This window comes from Anabrus simplex, chromosome 6 (genome assembly GCF_040414725.1).
Source record: "Anabrus simplex isolate iqAnaSimp1 chromosome 6, ASM4041472v1, whole genome shotgun sequence".
NCBI classification, from domain to species: domain Eukaryota; kingdom Metazoa; phylum Arthropoda; class Insecta; order Orthoptera; family Tettigoniidae; genus Anabrus; species Anabrus simplex.
The window spans coordinates 304,784,152-304,801,955 of record NC_090270.1 but is presented as its reverse complement, the minus strand read 5'-3'; the positions used below and the strand labels follow the sequence as shown (position 1 = coordinate 304,801,955).

At 40.5% G+C, this 17,804-nt stretch overlaps 1 protein-coding gene across 2 annotated transcripts in view; it reads right to left on the bottom strand.

Moving 5' to 3' along the window:
• The window catches only part of rngo (DNA damage inducible 1 homolog rngo), a 117,180-nt gene that overhangs the window by 35,879 nt on the left and 63,497 nt on the right, over window positions 1–17,804 (bottom strand). For both annotated transcript variants that reach the window (XM_067150522.2, XM_067150521.2), the window contains exon 5: window positions 4,416–4,608. In XM_067150522.2, the coding sequence (XP_067006623.1) occupies window positions 4,416–4,608 (193 nt within the window). The remainder of the gene's footprint in view (window positions 1–4,415; window positions 4,609–17,804) is intronic.

Genomic DNA, 17,804 nt, shown 5'->3' with positions numbered 1-17,804 from the left:
TTAAGGTAGAGCCCCAGAAACCATCTTCACGGCTGATGACAGTGGGGTTCGATCCCACTATCTTCCGAATATAAGCTGATAGTTACATGACCCAAACCACACAACCATTTGCTCGGTGAACAAACTTTAATCAAGATTTTTTGAATTGGGGTTAGAGGATGAAGATAACTAATGACTGTGTGTGGAGTTTGGGCATGTCCTGAATGGGTTTTCATTCTGCAATATTTTATTCATGTTTTCATTTTATCTTCCTTAGAACTCAATTTCAACTAGATCTGTATTCCCTAATGAATGATATTCGTAACAAGTAGTTCTGATTACCAAACATTCTTCATAAACTAAAGAGCTGAATTCTTTTTTAATGTGTAATAGGGGACCTTATAATGCTGAATACTCTCAACAGTCTACACATACATTTGTATAATAAATCCATGGTCCAACATTTCAATTTATTGTGTTTTTAAACAATAATTTTAGTATTAATATCGCTCAAAAAGACCGCGTGCAGATTCTGGCGAGTGGTTAGCAGGGTGAGAGCAACCGACGCAAAATCGGGAGGTTGTGGGTTCGGATCCCACTGGTGTCTGGTTGACAATTTTTGTTTTGTACCTAACATATCTTCAACACGTACTAAATGTACGTAACATGACCTAATAGGTTGAAAGTCAGTTTCGATTACAATGCGGTCGTAAAAATTCAAAATTCAAAGGGTACCATGTTTATTGTGACAGCATTTTTACCTCTGTTCCTCAGGGAAAAAAATATATCCTGTTGGGACATTTATTACTGGTCATCATCATCATCATCATCATGATCACCATCATCATCATCAATGTCCCACTCCAGTCTCCCAGGTGTGGTTTTATTACCGGTACTATATGCAAATATATGATAAACCTTACCTTTAGCCGTCCTGCAAAAAGTTAATGTTGGAGAACAGAAATATTTTAGAAGCAGTTTTCTTTTTTGCATAGTGGAATTAGAGGGAAGAAATCATAGAACCAACAAGTACTTCTATGTGCTGACTCATTTGCAAGAACATCATTTTCCACCCCTAAAAACAAGCCACCAGTGTCCAAACCAGATATGATACTGGAGGATAACAAATACATGAGCGGCATCAATACATCACATACGATGCTATACCCTTACCAGGATGAAAGGACAACTTTGATGTACCGGAAAAAAAGTTATGGTAGCCTCAACGTCATATCCAGAATGCTATTGACTTGTTATGTGCTATACAAGGAAAACCTTCCTGCAGGACAGAAAACCATGTCACAAATACATTTCAATTGTGAGATCTTTCATTCCCTTTCAACAGAATGGTATATATATATATAGAGCGACGGCTAGAATCATCAAGGCCGATAATCCTGTTCAAGGTACATCTGTACAGTATTGTGTCAGGACACTGAAACATGCTAGTGTAGCATGGTTTCTTAGATGGTGTTACCGATGTCTCAATGAATAGGTATCTGTCCGTTCCGTGTATCTATGTATTAAGACTTTCTACCGTTAGAGGGCATTCCCCTCTGTCGCGAGTATGACGGATTATTTCTCGGCGAGACCTTTTAATATTTTCTCCTAGAAGTGAATATTTTTTCTGATTAAACGGATTAATTAAGTCACGGAGCCCTCACACACAGGAGCGGGGTTTTTTTACGTTTCAAATGGATGTTTTATAGGTTTGAAATGATGCTAAACTACTGCATCATTTGAATCGGTGATTGATATTGTACTGCATCATTTGCATGCTTCGATTTTTGATATTGACGGTAATGTAACATTTTGAATTTGTATCATTTGTGTATGATCATTCTTTCTTTTCTTTTTATTACGGCCGACCGAGACCCATCCTTGTACTTGGGGGGGTGTGTGTGTGAGTTGCTGGAGTGATCGTAGTGCGTCATAATCTGGGTCTCTGTTTATTGTAATGAGCTTCTCGTTGTTACATTTTGCCATCATTTGGAGGTATGATCTGTGTGTCGGCCGGAAGATCTGTTCTGGCCGTACGCAGTGTAAGGGTGATGATTCTACGCGTGACCGTGGGGTCACGAACGTCCTGCTGTCGTTTGACCTGGCTAAGCTATATATCTACTATTGACATGAGACCTTATCGTTGGAATGTAGTATTGCACTCTACGAGGTGCCCTGATTTATTTATTCGGACCGAGCTGCAGAGATTATTTGCCTTAGAGGGCAAATGATTGTATGATTGAATGAATGGGTAGATGGATGGGCTGAGTGTTAAGATGTCGTATCAGTCTGTTAAAATCTTATTTATTTGTTCTTTGTCGCCCCTCATTTTCTTTAGGGAGCGAATCCTTTTGTTTCCTTATTGTGCGTCCTGGTGATTTTCAACCTGGAAGTCGCCATGTTGATTTGTTTCTTTCGTGGCCGCGCGCCGGTCCATGTTACTCTTGTTGATATGTTTTACATTCATTGCTCCGTAGAGCATTCTCTTTGCCTTTTGTGTTAATTTCCTTGGTCACGCTTTTCTCTGATTTGAACACATGATTATTTTATCTGCTCCTTGGTGTGTGGGAAGTATTGTTAAAAAAAAAGGAGTTAGCAAAAGATAAGGGACTCCCACGCTTGTGATTTAGTGTTTTATCCTCGGTGAAGGAATGACTGAATAAAATTCGAGCAAAGAATATTCACTTCGCATATTTGAGTAGCGAAGTCACTGATTGTATTAGTGCCTACATCTCAAGAATAACTATCCCAGGTGCATGTATGGAATGATGAGGTCACGGTACCTTGGCACGATTGTCATTCGGACCAATGCCGAGTATGTATGTATTATCTTGTTATAATCACCGATTTTTTTCTTTAAATTGATCCTTTGATTGACGTTACATTTCAATAAACCCTTATTTATCTTTTCTCGGATTTTTACTCCTAGTAGTGTTTGTTACTACTTGTGTTGCTTGAGGTGAATAACTTTTCCAGTTCAGGGTAATGTCTTTCGCCCTTCCTGACCGGGGTCTACGCCTAGTTTTCTCTTTCGATACTCGTATTTAACTACGTGCGTACGTTTGTTAGAGGGTGGGTGTGGCTCAACACTTCCACATTGAAAATCGCATTACTGCAAGGAATGCTCGATGACAAACTGTAAAATATGTTCATGAACTGTATGTGTACGATGTGCATAAGACTGCATCCAGCTTGTGTCACAATACATAAATGTGAAAACTAATAGTTTAGTGTCTTTCACATTGTCATTATTTAGTTTTTCAGTGTTCATGATTATTAATATTTTAGTTTTTATTATTGACCCATTGTGCAAAACAAAATCATGAAGGCATTTATTTTTTAAATGTAGAGGTTTAGAATTTTTTATTTATGTTTCACATATCCAATATATTTCAGTGTTCTTGATTTCTTTCATTCTGCAGTACTCGGTTTACAACATAAAATGTTAGTCATGTCCTACCTGGTTACAACCTCAAAAAAAAAAAAAAAAAAAAATTTTCTTGAAGTTATTATTATAATTAGAATTATTATTTTTTCCATCATTTATTAAGGTACCATCTTAAAATTTAAACCTAGGCACAGGAATATATTATGTATACACTGTAAACATTGCATACCAAAATGTATGAAGACTTCAGAAATATTAATGTTTACATTAACCACTACATCTTCATCAGAACACCACTCATAGGGTTAAGCAAGTTTTGTCATACTATAAACAAATATCTTTGCCATATCTTCATAATACTTGGTTGCTAATAATCCATTTTACTCAACTCTTGACCTGTCATTGAGCTTATCCTATTAAGTGTTTCTATTTGTACATCTGTCTTCCTATATCTTTCCCCAAAACACTCAACTGCTGTACTGTGGAATGAATGAATGAATGAATGAATGAATGAATGAATGAATGAATGAATGAATGAATCAATCAATCAATCAATCAATCAATCAATCAATCAATCAATCAATCAATCACCATGGATCTGCATTTAGGGCTGTCGCCCAGGTGGCAGACTCCCTATCAGTTGTTTACCTTGTCTTAAATGATTTCAAAGAAGTTGCAAATTTATCGAACATCTCCCTTGGTAAATTATTCCAATCCCTAATTCCCCAATCTGTAACTGAATATTTGCCCCAATCTGTGCTCTTGAATTCCAACTTGATCTTCATATTGTGATCTTTCCAATTTCAAAAACTTCATTCAAGCTTATTTGTCTACTAATGTCATTCCATGCTATCTCTCCGCTGACAGCTCGGAATATAATATTTTTGTTTCACGTCCCCTATCATCAATTAAAAATAATGAGCTTATTTAAGAATTCTGACATCTAACAAAATATACTGTATTTCTGCATATTAAAAAAATACATTTTTCATTTCATACATAACAAGCAATTCTTGGTTTGAATTTAGATGCAGAAGTTACCGCCCACCTGCTTCACGACTGCGCTGTAGAGCGCGAGCCAATTCCTGCTCCTCAGCCTCTCGGATAGACTGTCCCAGAACATCATCGTCACTCTGGCTTGATAGTCGTGCGCAGTCCGGTAAATCGCGCTCGGACAAGAAAGGCGTTTCTGTCCCTGTCGTTCCAATCCGCAACACATTCTTCTTTAAATCAATTGAACACTGCAAAAGACACAAGCATAAACATCATTAGCTAAGAACATACACCGTCATTCCTGGAATATTTGTCACCTTGGGCGTAATCGTTGCATCGTATTTTTCCAGTCCTAAAATTGCTACATAAAGTCTCATGCATAATCGTTACATCACATGATGGTATTATCACATACGATAGCTTCAAGCTGCGTGTATAAGAACAATGTTTTCTAGGCGGGTAATGTTATGTCACCTGATATTCAATTGATGTTTCAAGTAACCAATAGCATAAGTCACCGGAAAAGGCTGGTGTGTGCAATCAGCAATCATCTATACATAAGCCAAGTTGTTGCTACCACCAGTTTGAAATAGACCCAAAGTGCTGGTGATTCATAGAATTGCATGCTGGTCCTCCAGCCTGGTGGCTTCAGTCGCTTCCTTACAAGCAGTGGCGAAACAGTATCTAGTCAGCCAATGCATGTGTGATACTTTATATGGGAGTTTAGTGACACGCTTTTGTACTTAAAAATTATACAGCAGGATTCAAGCTGATAATATAATAATAATAATAATAATAATAATAATAATAATAATAATAATAATATGGCTTCAGCTACCGTGTGCAGACATTTCGATTTGACGCCATCTGGCTGTCTGCTCATCAATTTCGATGTTCCGTTTTACTCTAGGCCCACTAGATGGCAGACAGAGTAAACCGGATCTCTCTTGGGCGTCTATGGCTGAGATTTAATGAATTTTGTCGGGTAAACACCATCTTTTACATGCCGACATCGTACGACATGGAGTATCGAATGGACATTTTCCGCCCTTCAAAAATCCGACAGCATGGGAACAGAGCTGCGGAGCACAAGTTTTCAGTTAGTGAGAAGTTTGTTTGAGACTGGCGGAATTTGAAAGAAGATTTTTAAAAATTAAAACCTGAACAGGCATGCATTTAGAGAACCTCAAACTGGGAATTGTCTGCACACAGACCAAGCAGTCTTCGACTATGTTTAGCAAGTGTGCAAAGATGATTGCAGTCTGACCTACAAAATGGTGCAAATGAAGGGACACAAAGTGGCTCTGTGTAAAAAGGCAACTATATGCCAGAAATTGCCACCGGATTATACAGAGGAAGTTGTTGACTTCCACCAATTTATGGTATAACAATCAGGAAACTTGTATCTTTTGACCCAAATCAGCAAAGCTGATCAGATGCCAGTTTGGTCTGCTATGCCTCACAGGAGGACTATCGCAGGAACAGGTGCTTTGAATATTCCAATAAAACCAACAAGTAACGAGAAAGTATGCTGCACAATAATGCCATTAATGTGGATGTAAGAAAGTTGCCACCATATATTATTTTTAAAAGAAAAACTATGCCAAAAGGGTGTTAAATTCCCTAGAGGCATACATGTCCATATGCAACCCAAAAGATGAATGGACATGAACATGATGATGGACTGGGTGAAGTGTGAGAAAGATAACCAGCATTGCTGATGCGGCTCACTTTGTGACAGAAGTGAAGGAACTTTTTCATGAAAAGTAGGCACAACACGATTATTCCCAGTGGTTTGACATCCCCTCTGCAGTCTCTGGATGTGTGTCAATAAAGAACTTAAAGGCCATCTCCAACGGCTTTATAATGAATGGATGATTCGGGGAAGTCCTAATGCCTGGTATTGCAGGATAAAACATCTGTCACTGGAACTCATGTGCTCGTAGATGATAAGAAGTTAAGAACTTATTCCTCTCGCAACAATGGTGAAGAGTTTCAAAAAGACAAGAATTTCCAATGCTCCGGATGGCAGTGAGGATGACACACTATGGCAGAAGAGCAGTGAAGGTGGAGATATTGCATCACATTTGAGCGGCAATTGGGAGAGCCGGTATAGAGGAGATCACTCAAGCGCTGATGAATGAATTTGGTAAGTTTCTGCTGTGATGAATTCCAATATGCTTCCTCCAATCTGAACTGCAATGGCTTAAAAAACTGTTAGTACATATTACTAAGTTACTTTTACTTCCTTTCAGATAAGCAAGATGACCACCTCTGCAGGATCTCATATTGACAATATTTTCTAAAATGATTGTACTAACAAGATCTGATATGATTTATATGTTCTAGTGTTCTTGTGAACAGTTTTCGGGTTGAAATTTTGCACATACTTTCATTTCAGCTAAAATTCTTCTGCGCATAACTGTCGCACCCTATTCTGTTTAAAAGAAATTGGGCCAAAAAATGCTACTTTTATGCCAAGAAATGCGGTACATAGTTTGCCTGGAAACCTGAACATCTGAGACAAATGCAAGCTCTGAAGAAAGTTGTCAAGTAGACAACATCTGGTCCCATCTACGAGGGCAGATCAGAAAATAAGTTGCACTTCCCAGTTATGGCCATTTATTACACCACCTATACAACAGCAACACGACTATAACGACATACACTGTAACGTCACTTTTCCACATAGTTTCCAAGAGACTCCAAACATTTCTGTGAACGCACAACCAACTTGTCGATGCCGGATGCATAGAAATTTCCTCCAGCCTTCTGCAACCACTTGGAGACAGCGGCCTTCACCTCCTCATCGGTCTGGAAACGTCGACCACCGAGCTCCATTTTGAGCTTACCGAAGAGATGAAAGTCACATGGCGCTAGGTCGGACTGTAGGGTGGATGTTGCCAGACCTCCCACTTGAAACGCTGCAGCAGTTCTCTCGTTTGGCAGGCCTTGTGAGGTGTTGCAAAACGTGCAACAAAATCACACCGGCGCTCAATTTCCCCCGGCGCTTCTCTTTAATCGCTTTACGCAACCGGTGTGCAACATTTGACAATACGACGCCACGTTGATCGTCGTTCCTTTCGGCATGAATTCCAGGTGCAACAAAGAACATGTCAACATGTCAAAGAACACTGTCGCCATAACCTTACCGGCTGAAGGTTGAACCTTGGCCTTCTTTCGTTGTGGTGATGAGGGGTGTACCCATTCCACTGATGTTCGCTTCATTTCAGGGGTGAAGTTGTGGACCCATGTTTCGTCGCCTGTGACGATTCACCGCAGAAACCTGTTGCCGTCTGCGGCATAGCGTTGCAAAAATGCCAGGGAGGATTGGAAACGTTGTCCCTTGTGCTCATCGGTGAGAAGACGTGGGACCCATCTTTGACACAGCTTACAATATCCAAGGTCCTCGTGAACAATGGCGAACACACTGCCATACGACATGTTCAGCTGCGTCGCGATTTCTCTCAGTTTAATGCGCCAGTTCTGTCTAATGATCGCATTCACACTGTTGACCTTTGCACGGGTCCTGGACGTTGCGGGCCTGCCTTCGCGATGGTTGTCCGTGATATCCGTGCGTCCGGCTTTGAATTGCTCACACCACTTTACGATACCTTGCCAGGAAATAGCCCGCTCCCCATACACAGCACTAATTTCACGATGAATGTCCGTGCAATTCTTCCTTTTGGTCCTTAGGAATTGGATTGTCGCACGCACCTCATATTTGGAGTAAACGTCCAGTTGACGCGCCATTGCATTTGGCCGCTATTCACACAATACTAGATGAGACACCACAGCGACCTGCCTAACAGACGTGTGGGCAGTGTCTGTCCCTTTCTCCGCTGTGCCCACGTTTGCGACACACAGCGCGCTGCTGCGGCGTGTTAGTGCAACTAACCTTTTGATCCACCTACGTAGCATTACCACCAGATATCAGCCATTGATGAATTACGATGCTTGGTAGACTATCACTGGACTTTGGCTACTCCCCAATTCTTTCACTTAACTTTAGAGATGACACTCTGTGCCCCACTATAAAATGTGGTCTGTGTCTACCCTTCTTATAGCCATTCAAGAGTTCTGTCATGCAGTAAAAAGTCTAAACATTACCTTTGCAAATGTTATTCAGCAGATTTTTTTTTTTTTTTTTTTTTTTTTTAACAGTTGCTTTACATCGCACCAGTACACACAGGTCTTATGGTGATGATGGGATAGGAAAGGGCTAGGAGTGGGAAGGAAGCGGCTGTGGCCTCAAGTAATGTACAGCCACGGCATTTGCCTGGTGTGAAAATAGGAAACCGCGGGAAAACCATTTTCAGGGCTGCTGAGAGTGGGGCTCGAACCTACTATCTCCCAAATGCAAACTCACGGCTGCGCACCCCTAACCGCACAGCGATATAGCATGTATTCTTAGACCGCCACATACTTGTATCCTAAATGTGCAAACCTGTTTTTCTCTAGGTCCTTAATGACCTTCTGTACATGTGGCATTTTGTTATATTTGCTTGAACAAAGGCATTGGCTTCAATTAGTTACAAATGATACTACATTAACCCACTGTTCCTGGTGACACGACCCTGTTCTTTTCAAGATGAGGGCATCAAAAAGCTGTCCATATGCTGGAACAAATGCATCTCCAAAGCAGGAAACAATGTGGAGAAATAAATTGTAATTGCCTTTGTGTTTTTCAATAAATTAATTTAAATAAAAAATAAAGTCCCGTTTATACTTGATCCCCCCTTGTAACTGTCTCACCATGTTGACAGCTGAGATTCAGACTGGCGACTGATGCTTGCGAGGATGAACACGTGCACACTGCTTGCAAGGTCAAGAACTATGTGCATGCCTCCAATACTGCAGCTTACATATCGTAGAGGTAAAACACCGCTTGGATGGTCTTAGTTTATATGCGAGACCCTGTACTGTATATGACCAAAAAAAAAGATGCAGACTTTAATGGCTGTAGCAGAGATGCTGTGGTATTTATTCATCATAATGGGTTTCAGATATTTTCCCCCCACAAATTACTCCATTTCAAGTACTCAAGTTTCAACTTTATTCAAAGTCATCTACAGGCTATAAATACAACAGAAATAACATACTCATTTTGTTACATAAATACGGACTCTACAGACTCTACAGATTAGTCTTACAAACAAAGGTGCATGTAAATATCAAACATGAAATAAAAAATATATTTAAAAACCACTGGACAAACCTTCTGTAGGGTGAACATTATAGATGTCAACACAAGTTACAGACAAATGAGAACTGGGTAGCTGAAATAAGTTAAGGTGTGGACCTGTACAATTTATTAACCACAGAGAGTCCAGGCAAGAAAGTTTGTTCATTTATACACCTCTCTTTGTTATTTTTGACACACTTTTGTTTTTTCACGTCAACTGTTCTAAAAATCTTCAAGATCATCATTACGTATTCAATTATATTGAATCGTATTATAAGTATATATATAGGTACATTTTTGTAAACTAAGCAAATACTTGATCATTAACCTATCCTTCAATCTCCGTCAGCGTATGAAACTACAGCACTTGACGTTGTAAACACCGCACCGATCTTCTGGAGCTTGCAAGTTACTTCGGTTGAGCTGCTCATCTTCGGCTTCTTCATGACTTTAGATCTTCATATTTGGATTGTGTTGTGACTTTGTGCCTGATGGTGTATGCAGTCTGGCTCATTTAACCGTTCTCTGCTTTTCGTGAACATTGTGAGACAGTGCCAAACATTGCGTGTGCCGTGCTGATGCTCGGAAGTTTACGCATCACTTCTTTTAAGTGACTTACATTCCATTTCGTCTGAATTTTACAGTGCCTACCCCCGTCATTTTTATATCGCCTCTTCAACTGATATTGTGTGGACTTGACCGTTAACTTCTTTCTTACTTATGCATTGTTTTTAGAGTTATAATCGGCTGATGATGACGCAGACTGGGGTCGAAACTGGTACCATTTCCACTTTTAATTAAATAAGAAAGTAATCTCTAGATCTCTTATTTACTTGTATTGAATTGGTTGAACTACCATATTTATTATTTCAATTTAACACTTTTGTATTTCAATAATTTCTAAAGAATTTAATATGGAACCCATCGTTTCAGTGCGACGAATTTTGAGATGCTGATCCGGACTGAAGAAATGATTGATTGTTACAGTAAAATGCCACTGTAGTGAATGTCAATATAACAAAATGTTCAAAATTTTGAAATTATTTTTAGGTCCCCTCCACGACCATGACCATGGCCTCATCGAGGAGGGTGAGTGTTCGTCGGCCTTCCCCCTGTTCCTCGTGCCCAAGGAATCAAGGGCCGCGCGGTATCGTTGGACTCGCCTGCCGATGGGGCATAGCCTGGCTCCATCAGTCATGCAACGCTGGGCCACCGCCGTGCAGCAGCTTCTGTCCCAACAGTTTGGCGTCGAGATGATACCCTACCTCGACGACTGGCTGATTCACTCTCCTGACCTCTCGGCGGAGTTGATGCAGCAGATCGATGTGTTCCTCACTCAGATCTTAGGCATCACCTTGAACTACGCCAAGTCGGTGCCGCACCCGACACCCATTCTGACCTACCTCGGAGTCACCATTGATATTCCTTCTCAAGAAATCACCATGCACTATGAAACTCAGCGACGCGCCCGCTTCATTGTGCGCGACCTCCATACCTTTACCCCGTCTCAGCTCCAACAGGCGGCAGGCTACCTGTCATGGCTCTCCTGGGTCATGGGTCCTAGCAGGCGAATTCTTCTGGGTCCGACGACTCCTCACCCCCACTCTTCTTCTGATGCCACGCCGGATGTCGACCTCCCACCGGATCCTGAGGGTCTACACCGACGCCACGCCGAACTCCGTCGCTGCTGTCTGCCCACAGCTGGGCACCGCCTGGGCTCAGGCCTTCGAGCAGCCTCAGACGATCAACGTGGCCGAGACTGCTGCTGCCCTCATGGGAGCCTACAACGTTCTGCACGACCCGGTCAGCGAAGGTTTTGATGAACTACAGATGTTTACCGACAGCTCTGTTGCCCGTTACACCCTGCAATCTGGCAGGGGAGTGGTGTTGCACTCTCATCCCTTTGTAATTAATTTGTACATTTTACTGATCAATAAAGTACCACAGACAGGCGTACGCCTGTCGTGGTACTCCATCGCCTCCGCCGACAATCCGGCTGATGCGCCCTCTCGGGAAGTGCTGTTTACAGTACAAGCGAGCCTCCGGAATCTATAAAAGGAGAGCTCGCCCCGAGAGGGACGTCAGTTGGTTGCCGGTCGGCGATGGAGTGTCACCTTCTTATATAATATGTATTCATTGGTGTTTACAAAACAATAGGCATATTCAAATAATACAAGTACAGTGAAACCTTGAACATCCATTGCTGGAAACTACATTTTCCTGGATTATTCATTCAAATTATATGGTACCACGAACATCCTAATTAAATTTAAATCATGTTGTAAAAATCCCGCGTTATCCGTTCCTCAAGGAAACAATTTCGCAGATCAACCATCCAGAAATTTCAGTCCAATCAACGCTAAATCCTCAATCAAGCATTTTTCAAGAAAAAGTATCTCACGAAAGGACAGCTACGACATACCTATGGATTTTTACGTCAATGTCCAATCAATGTGATAATTAGAGCATGTACTGTATTAGGAAAGTGATCAGCGGTGAACTTGCTTAAGGGACCATCCTAGCATCACATTCAGTTGGTCTTATTTAGGGAATCCTTGGAAATCATAAAGCAGAGTGGCCACTACTACTGGAAGGAGACAGAGCATATTTCGACAGCTCTACTTGAAGATGGAATGAGTTTCGTCCAATGTTGATATTTATAAAACATCTACATTATGTCCAGGGTTAGATGTTTATTTAGCACTTCCCACAGGACACTACAGTATATAACATACGGTAGTCACTGGGCTTTCTTCTTAACACGAATCCAGTATTTTAATATGATCAGATATGATTACGTTCTTGAGACCAGACGAAATGTTACACTTCACATACATAAGGCCATTACTGTTTTGATCCCAATATAAAACGGAGATTTATACATTTACGTTTTTTATGTTAAAAAGTCTTTATAAAAACAGCATTTGTTGTATTTGTGCAGCATAACATTTAAGAAGTTCGCATTATTTCTCACTCGCACTGGCTTGTGCAGCGAGCGCGCTTTCCACCTCAGCTTTAGGTCATGAATAAACAGAAATTTCTGGAGTTTTGATGGATTGATTTTCTCTTTCCAATCTGCTTATGATTAGTGACGGGCAGAACTGAATATTTAATGCATTGGAGAACTTTTGAGAATCGATACTTACATTCAAAACCATATTTTCTAGTTCAACATAACCTTTATAAGTCGCCGCAGACCTAATTTGCACGGTACAAGATTTCCAGAAACTTACTACAAACAGTATATTGGTGACCAAATTACAATGAGAGATTAAAAAAAAAAAAAAAAAAGATTTCGCCATCATGTTGGACGCTTTCGTATCTGATGTGCTTTATTTGATTAGATTAGAGAATTAAAAATTACTAGCGAACGACTGTTGTTTCGCTTGGCGTTATTTATTAGATATTTCGATGAGCTTGGCTGATCATAAAGTTGCTGACATGTTTCCCCGGTAAAAGTGAATGTACAGTATCGAGATTTGTAACTCACGTAATTAAAGTTTGAAGCTGGCCGCGCGGTCAAGCTTGCTTGCCTCCCACCCACAGGCCTCGGGTTAGATTCCTGGCCACGTCAGGCATTTTTACCTGGATATGCGGGCTGGTTCTAGGTTCACCAGCTTACGTAATTACCGGTACTGTTAATTGAAGAGGTATCTAACGGTGAGATGGCGATCCCGGTCAAGAGAATTTGTCACGCTGACCATGTGTCGCCTCGTAATCTGCAGAACTTCGGGCTGAGCAGCGGTCGTTTGGTAGGCCAAGGACCTTTAGGGCTGTAGTTTGTTTTAGAATTGTTTGTTAGATTATAATTATACAAATTTAATTACTTTGATGTTTAACCAAATTGTTGATGGTTTTATTTTGTTCCCAGATTTTCTTTTCTCATATCTTACATTATTTTTCCCCCAGGTTCCTCCCAAAAACGGAGAATCGAGGTTCCACTGTAGTCACAACAAGTTACAGAAATAAATCATTACCGACTCAGGCTGAGTCGGTATAAATTCAAGCTGTTGTGATGAAGAAAATGTGTGAGAGGATAGGGTAGGATTTGGTGGAATACTTCCCATTGATGGAAATAGTGTATAAGCAAGCAATCACCACTGATCTGCATTTAGGGCAGTTGCCTAGGTGAATCTCCCTTCCTATCTTCATACTGTGATCTCTCCTATTTTTAGAAACATCACTTCAACTTATTTGTCTACTAATGTCATTCCACACCATCTTTCCACCGACAGCTCAGAACATACCACTTAATCGAGCAGCTCATCTCCTTTCTTCCAAGTCTTTCCAGTACAAACTATGCAATATTTTCATAACTCTACTCTTTTGTCGGAAATCACCCAGAACAAATTAAGCTGCTCTTCTTTGGATTTTTATCTAGTTCTTGAATCAAGTAATCCTGGTGAGGATCCCATACGTTGGAACCATACTCTAATTTGGGTCATACCAGAGACTTATATGCCCTTTCCTTTACTTCATTACTACAATCCCTAAATGTCCGACTCATTGGCTGAATGGTTCAGAGGGTCCCAGTTTCAATTCCCGGGTGGGTCAGGGATTTTAACCTTCATTGGTTAATTCCAATGGCCCAGGGGCTGGGTGTTTGTGCTGTCCCCAACATCCCTGCAACTTACACACCACACATAACACTATCCTCCACCACAATAACACGCAGTTACCTACACATGGCAGATGCGCCCACGCTCATCGGAGGGTCTGCCTTACGAGGGCTGCACTCAGCTAGAAATAGCCATACGAAATTAAATTATCCCTAAATACCCTCATAACCATGTGCAACGATCTGTATCCTTTATTTACAATCCCGTTTATGTGATTACCCCAATGAAGATCTTTCCTTACATTAACACCTAAGTTCTTACAGCGATCCCCAAAAGGAACCCCCCCGTATCAACGCAGTAATTAAGGACTTTTCCTATTAGTGAAACTCACAACCAGATGTTTAAACCCATTTATCATCATCTGCTGTCAAACTCATAACATTGACACGGTCTTTTTGAGGTTGTTCACAATCTTGTAATTTATTTAGTACTCCTTTCAGTACAACAGTATACAGTACAGTGGAATCTCGATTATTTGTTCCCGGAAACAACATTTCCTCAGATTAATATTTCAAATTACGTGGTCCCACGAGAATCTTAACTAAATCACGTTGTAAAAATCCCGCATTTCCTGGATCAACCGTTCAGAAATTTCAGTCCTATCAACGCTATATCCTTGACCAAGCGCTTTTCAAGAAACTATCTCATGAAAGGACGGGTACGGCAAATCGGAAGGAGACAGAGTGCATTTCGATAGCTCCACTTGAAGACGGAACGAGTTTCATCAAATGTTCGTACTTGTAAAACGTCTACATTATGTCCAGGGTTAGATATTTTTTTTTACTCTTCATGATTGTATCGCCGAACAGGTTTTTAGCACTTCCCTTAGAGCACTATATAGTCACAGTGATTTCACGAAGGAATCAAAACGGCTCCTTCTTAACACAAATCTAGTATTTGAATATTACCGAGACCAGAACAGATGTTGCACCTTACCTAAAGGCATGGAATATCTTGGGATTGCCTATTACTAACGTAAGACTGGAAATTTTGCGTTGTGTTAAAATGTCATAAAAACCGCACAGTTGTTTTGTTTGCGCAACGTTACATTTAACATGTTTGTATCATTTCCCATTCATACTGACTTGTGCAGTGAGTGCGCTTTCCAGCTGAGCTCAAGGTCATGAACAACCGTAATTTCTTAAGCTTTGATTATATTTTTTCTCTTTCCAATTTGATTGCGGGCAGAATTGAATACAATGAATATATTGAATATAATGCATATAATGCATTCGAGAATTTCTGAGAATCGATACTTGCATTCAAAACCATATTCTCGAGTTCACCATAACCTTTAAAAGTCGATGTAGGCCTAATTTACGCAGTACATGGTTTCCAAAAAGTGACTATGAACAGTACACCGGTGACCAAATTACAAAGGAAGAATTAAAAAAGAAGGGATTTCCCCATCATAATGGGCGCTTTTGTACCTAATGCGCTTTATTTTATGAAATTAGAAAATTAAAACCTACTTGTGGTCAGGTGCTGTTTGGCTTGGCGTTCTTAGATTTTTCGAAAAGTTTGGCTGATCAAAGTTGCTGAACTGAAAGGAGTTTTCAAGGGAAACTCACAAAGTTTCCCCGTAAAACTGAATGTAAAGTATATAGATTTTTAATTCGTGTACCAGTAATTAATGTTTGATGCTGGCCCTGTGGTCAAAATTGCCTGCCTCTCACCCGGAGGGCCCGTGTTTGACTCCCGGCCAGGTCAGGCATTTTTACCTGGATATGAGGGCTGGTTCCAGGCCTGCTCAGCCTACATGATTACCTTTAATTCGGGAACTACCTAACTGTGAAATGGTGACCCCGGTCTAGTGAGCCAGGAATAACGGTCATGAGGATTCGTCACAATGACCACACATCACCTCATAATCTGCAGGCCTTCGGGCTGAGCATTGGTCGCTTGGTAGGCAAAGGCCCATTGGGGCTGCAGTTTTGTTTGCTTTAGGAGTGTTCGTAAGATTATAATTATACATGTTTCATTTCTGTGAAGTTTAGCCAAATTGTTGATGGTTTCCATTTGTTCCCGGATTTTCCGTTTTCCCGTGTTATACTTTCTTTTTTTCCACAGTCCCTCCAAAAACGGAGAATCGAGGTTCCAGTGTAGATGGTGATGGGTGTGCTGGAGTGGTAGGAGTTGACAAACTACCTGAAATTGAGTAGTTGTGTGGGGAAGCATATGTAGGCTGATGAACCCACAGCATGTTTAGGTGCATGGTAGAGAATGGATTGAAGCTAGAGTGCAGGGGAGGGAATAATGAAATACTTCAAAAATCTGCTAATTTTTCTCTTTTGTCATGAAAGATTATGTCTGAAATGAGCTTTTGGGTGATAGTTTGCTGATTTTCACCCAATTACCCCATCTGTACTCGCCATGACCAACCAATGACCTTCCAGTCGCCCAGTCAACGTCCTTCATAAAAATCAAAGATTGTGTCAAGTCAATTTTTTTTTCTTTTCTGTTCAATCAATGTTAACCTGGTTCTTTTCTGTAATGCAGGTCTCGATGATTGTTCCACAGCAGTCTCAGTTGTCACCTTCATCACTTCTGGTGCAGCATCAAATTCCTGAAAGTTAATAAAATCTATATTATCATATGTTATATGAATTGTTAAAAAAGAAAATTTAAAAAGGGGGCATTAGGCTAGTCGCCATACCAGCAAGGTTCAATTTCCATTTCCGTCTTTGGGTATTCAGCCTGAAGGCTGATTTGATCTTCAACAGCTTTGTATTAACTGTCATAGATGGCCTAGGCATCAAGGAAGAGGCATTCTAGGGAAATGGAAGAATGAAGTAGTTTCTCGCTGCTTTCCTCATCGAACCAGAAGCTCCTATAACTTATCAGTCTGCCCAAGTCCACTGAAATGCACGCACCAACCGACCCTATGAGAGACATTTTCACACCATTCATAACAGGGACTGGCTGCATAAGAAATGGCCCTACTAGCATCGTTCATACCTCTATCACTTTCATATTTTCAAAGCCAAGGATAAGACAGGCAGGTCAATGAAAGTAAAAAATTTGTTCTAGCCCACACCAGAAAACATAGTGAACTGTAAACACTACGTCTTGCTAGCAAAGGTAGCAAGGAGTCTTTAAAAAATACCGGGCTGAGTGACTCAGACAAATATTTATTCTGTAGATTTGTCAAATTTACTTAAGTTATATATGTGTAGTGACAGAGAATTATGGCCTATTTTTCACGATGGTGACAAAGCATACAGTAACAAAATGATTATTTGTAAGAAAATAATTATGGTCTAGTTTGAAATTTTTAAACTTAAGAGTCAAGAAGCTTCTTTTTGTCTTATTTATTGACGATCTCATTAATTCTATATCCTCCGTTTCTTGTGAAATTCTACTATTTGCAGATGACTGTAAAATATTCAAACAAATCGATTCTTTATCTGACGTAAACTCCTTACAGAGTGGGCTTAATTCACTCTCTGAATGGTGCGCCACATGGCGTCTTAAGCCTAATCCTGCCAAGTGTTCCTCTATTTCGATCACGCTTCGTAAATCCCCTATTCTCAGTAAATACTCCCTCCTCGGTAACCCGTTCCCAACTCTAACAGAACAAAATGACTTAGGAGTGATGTTTGACAGTAAATTGTTATTTGTCCCCCATATACAAAAGATA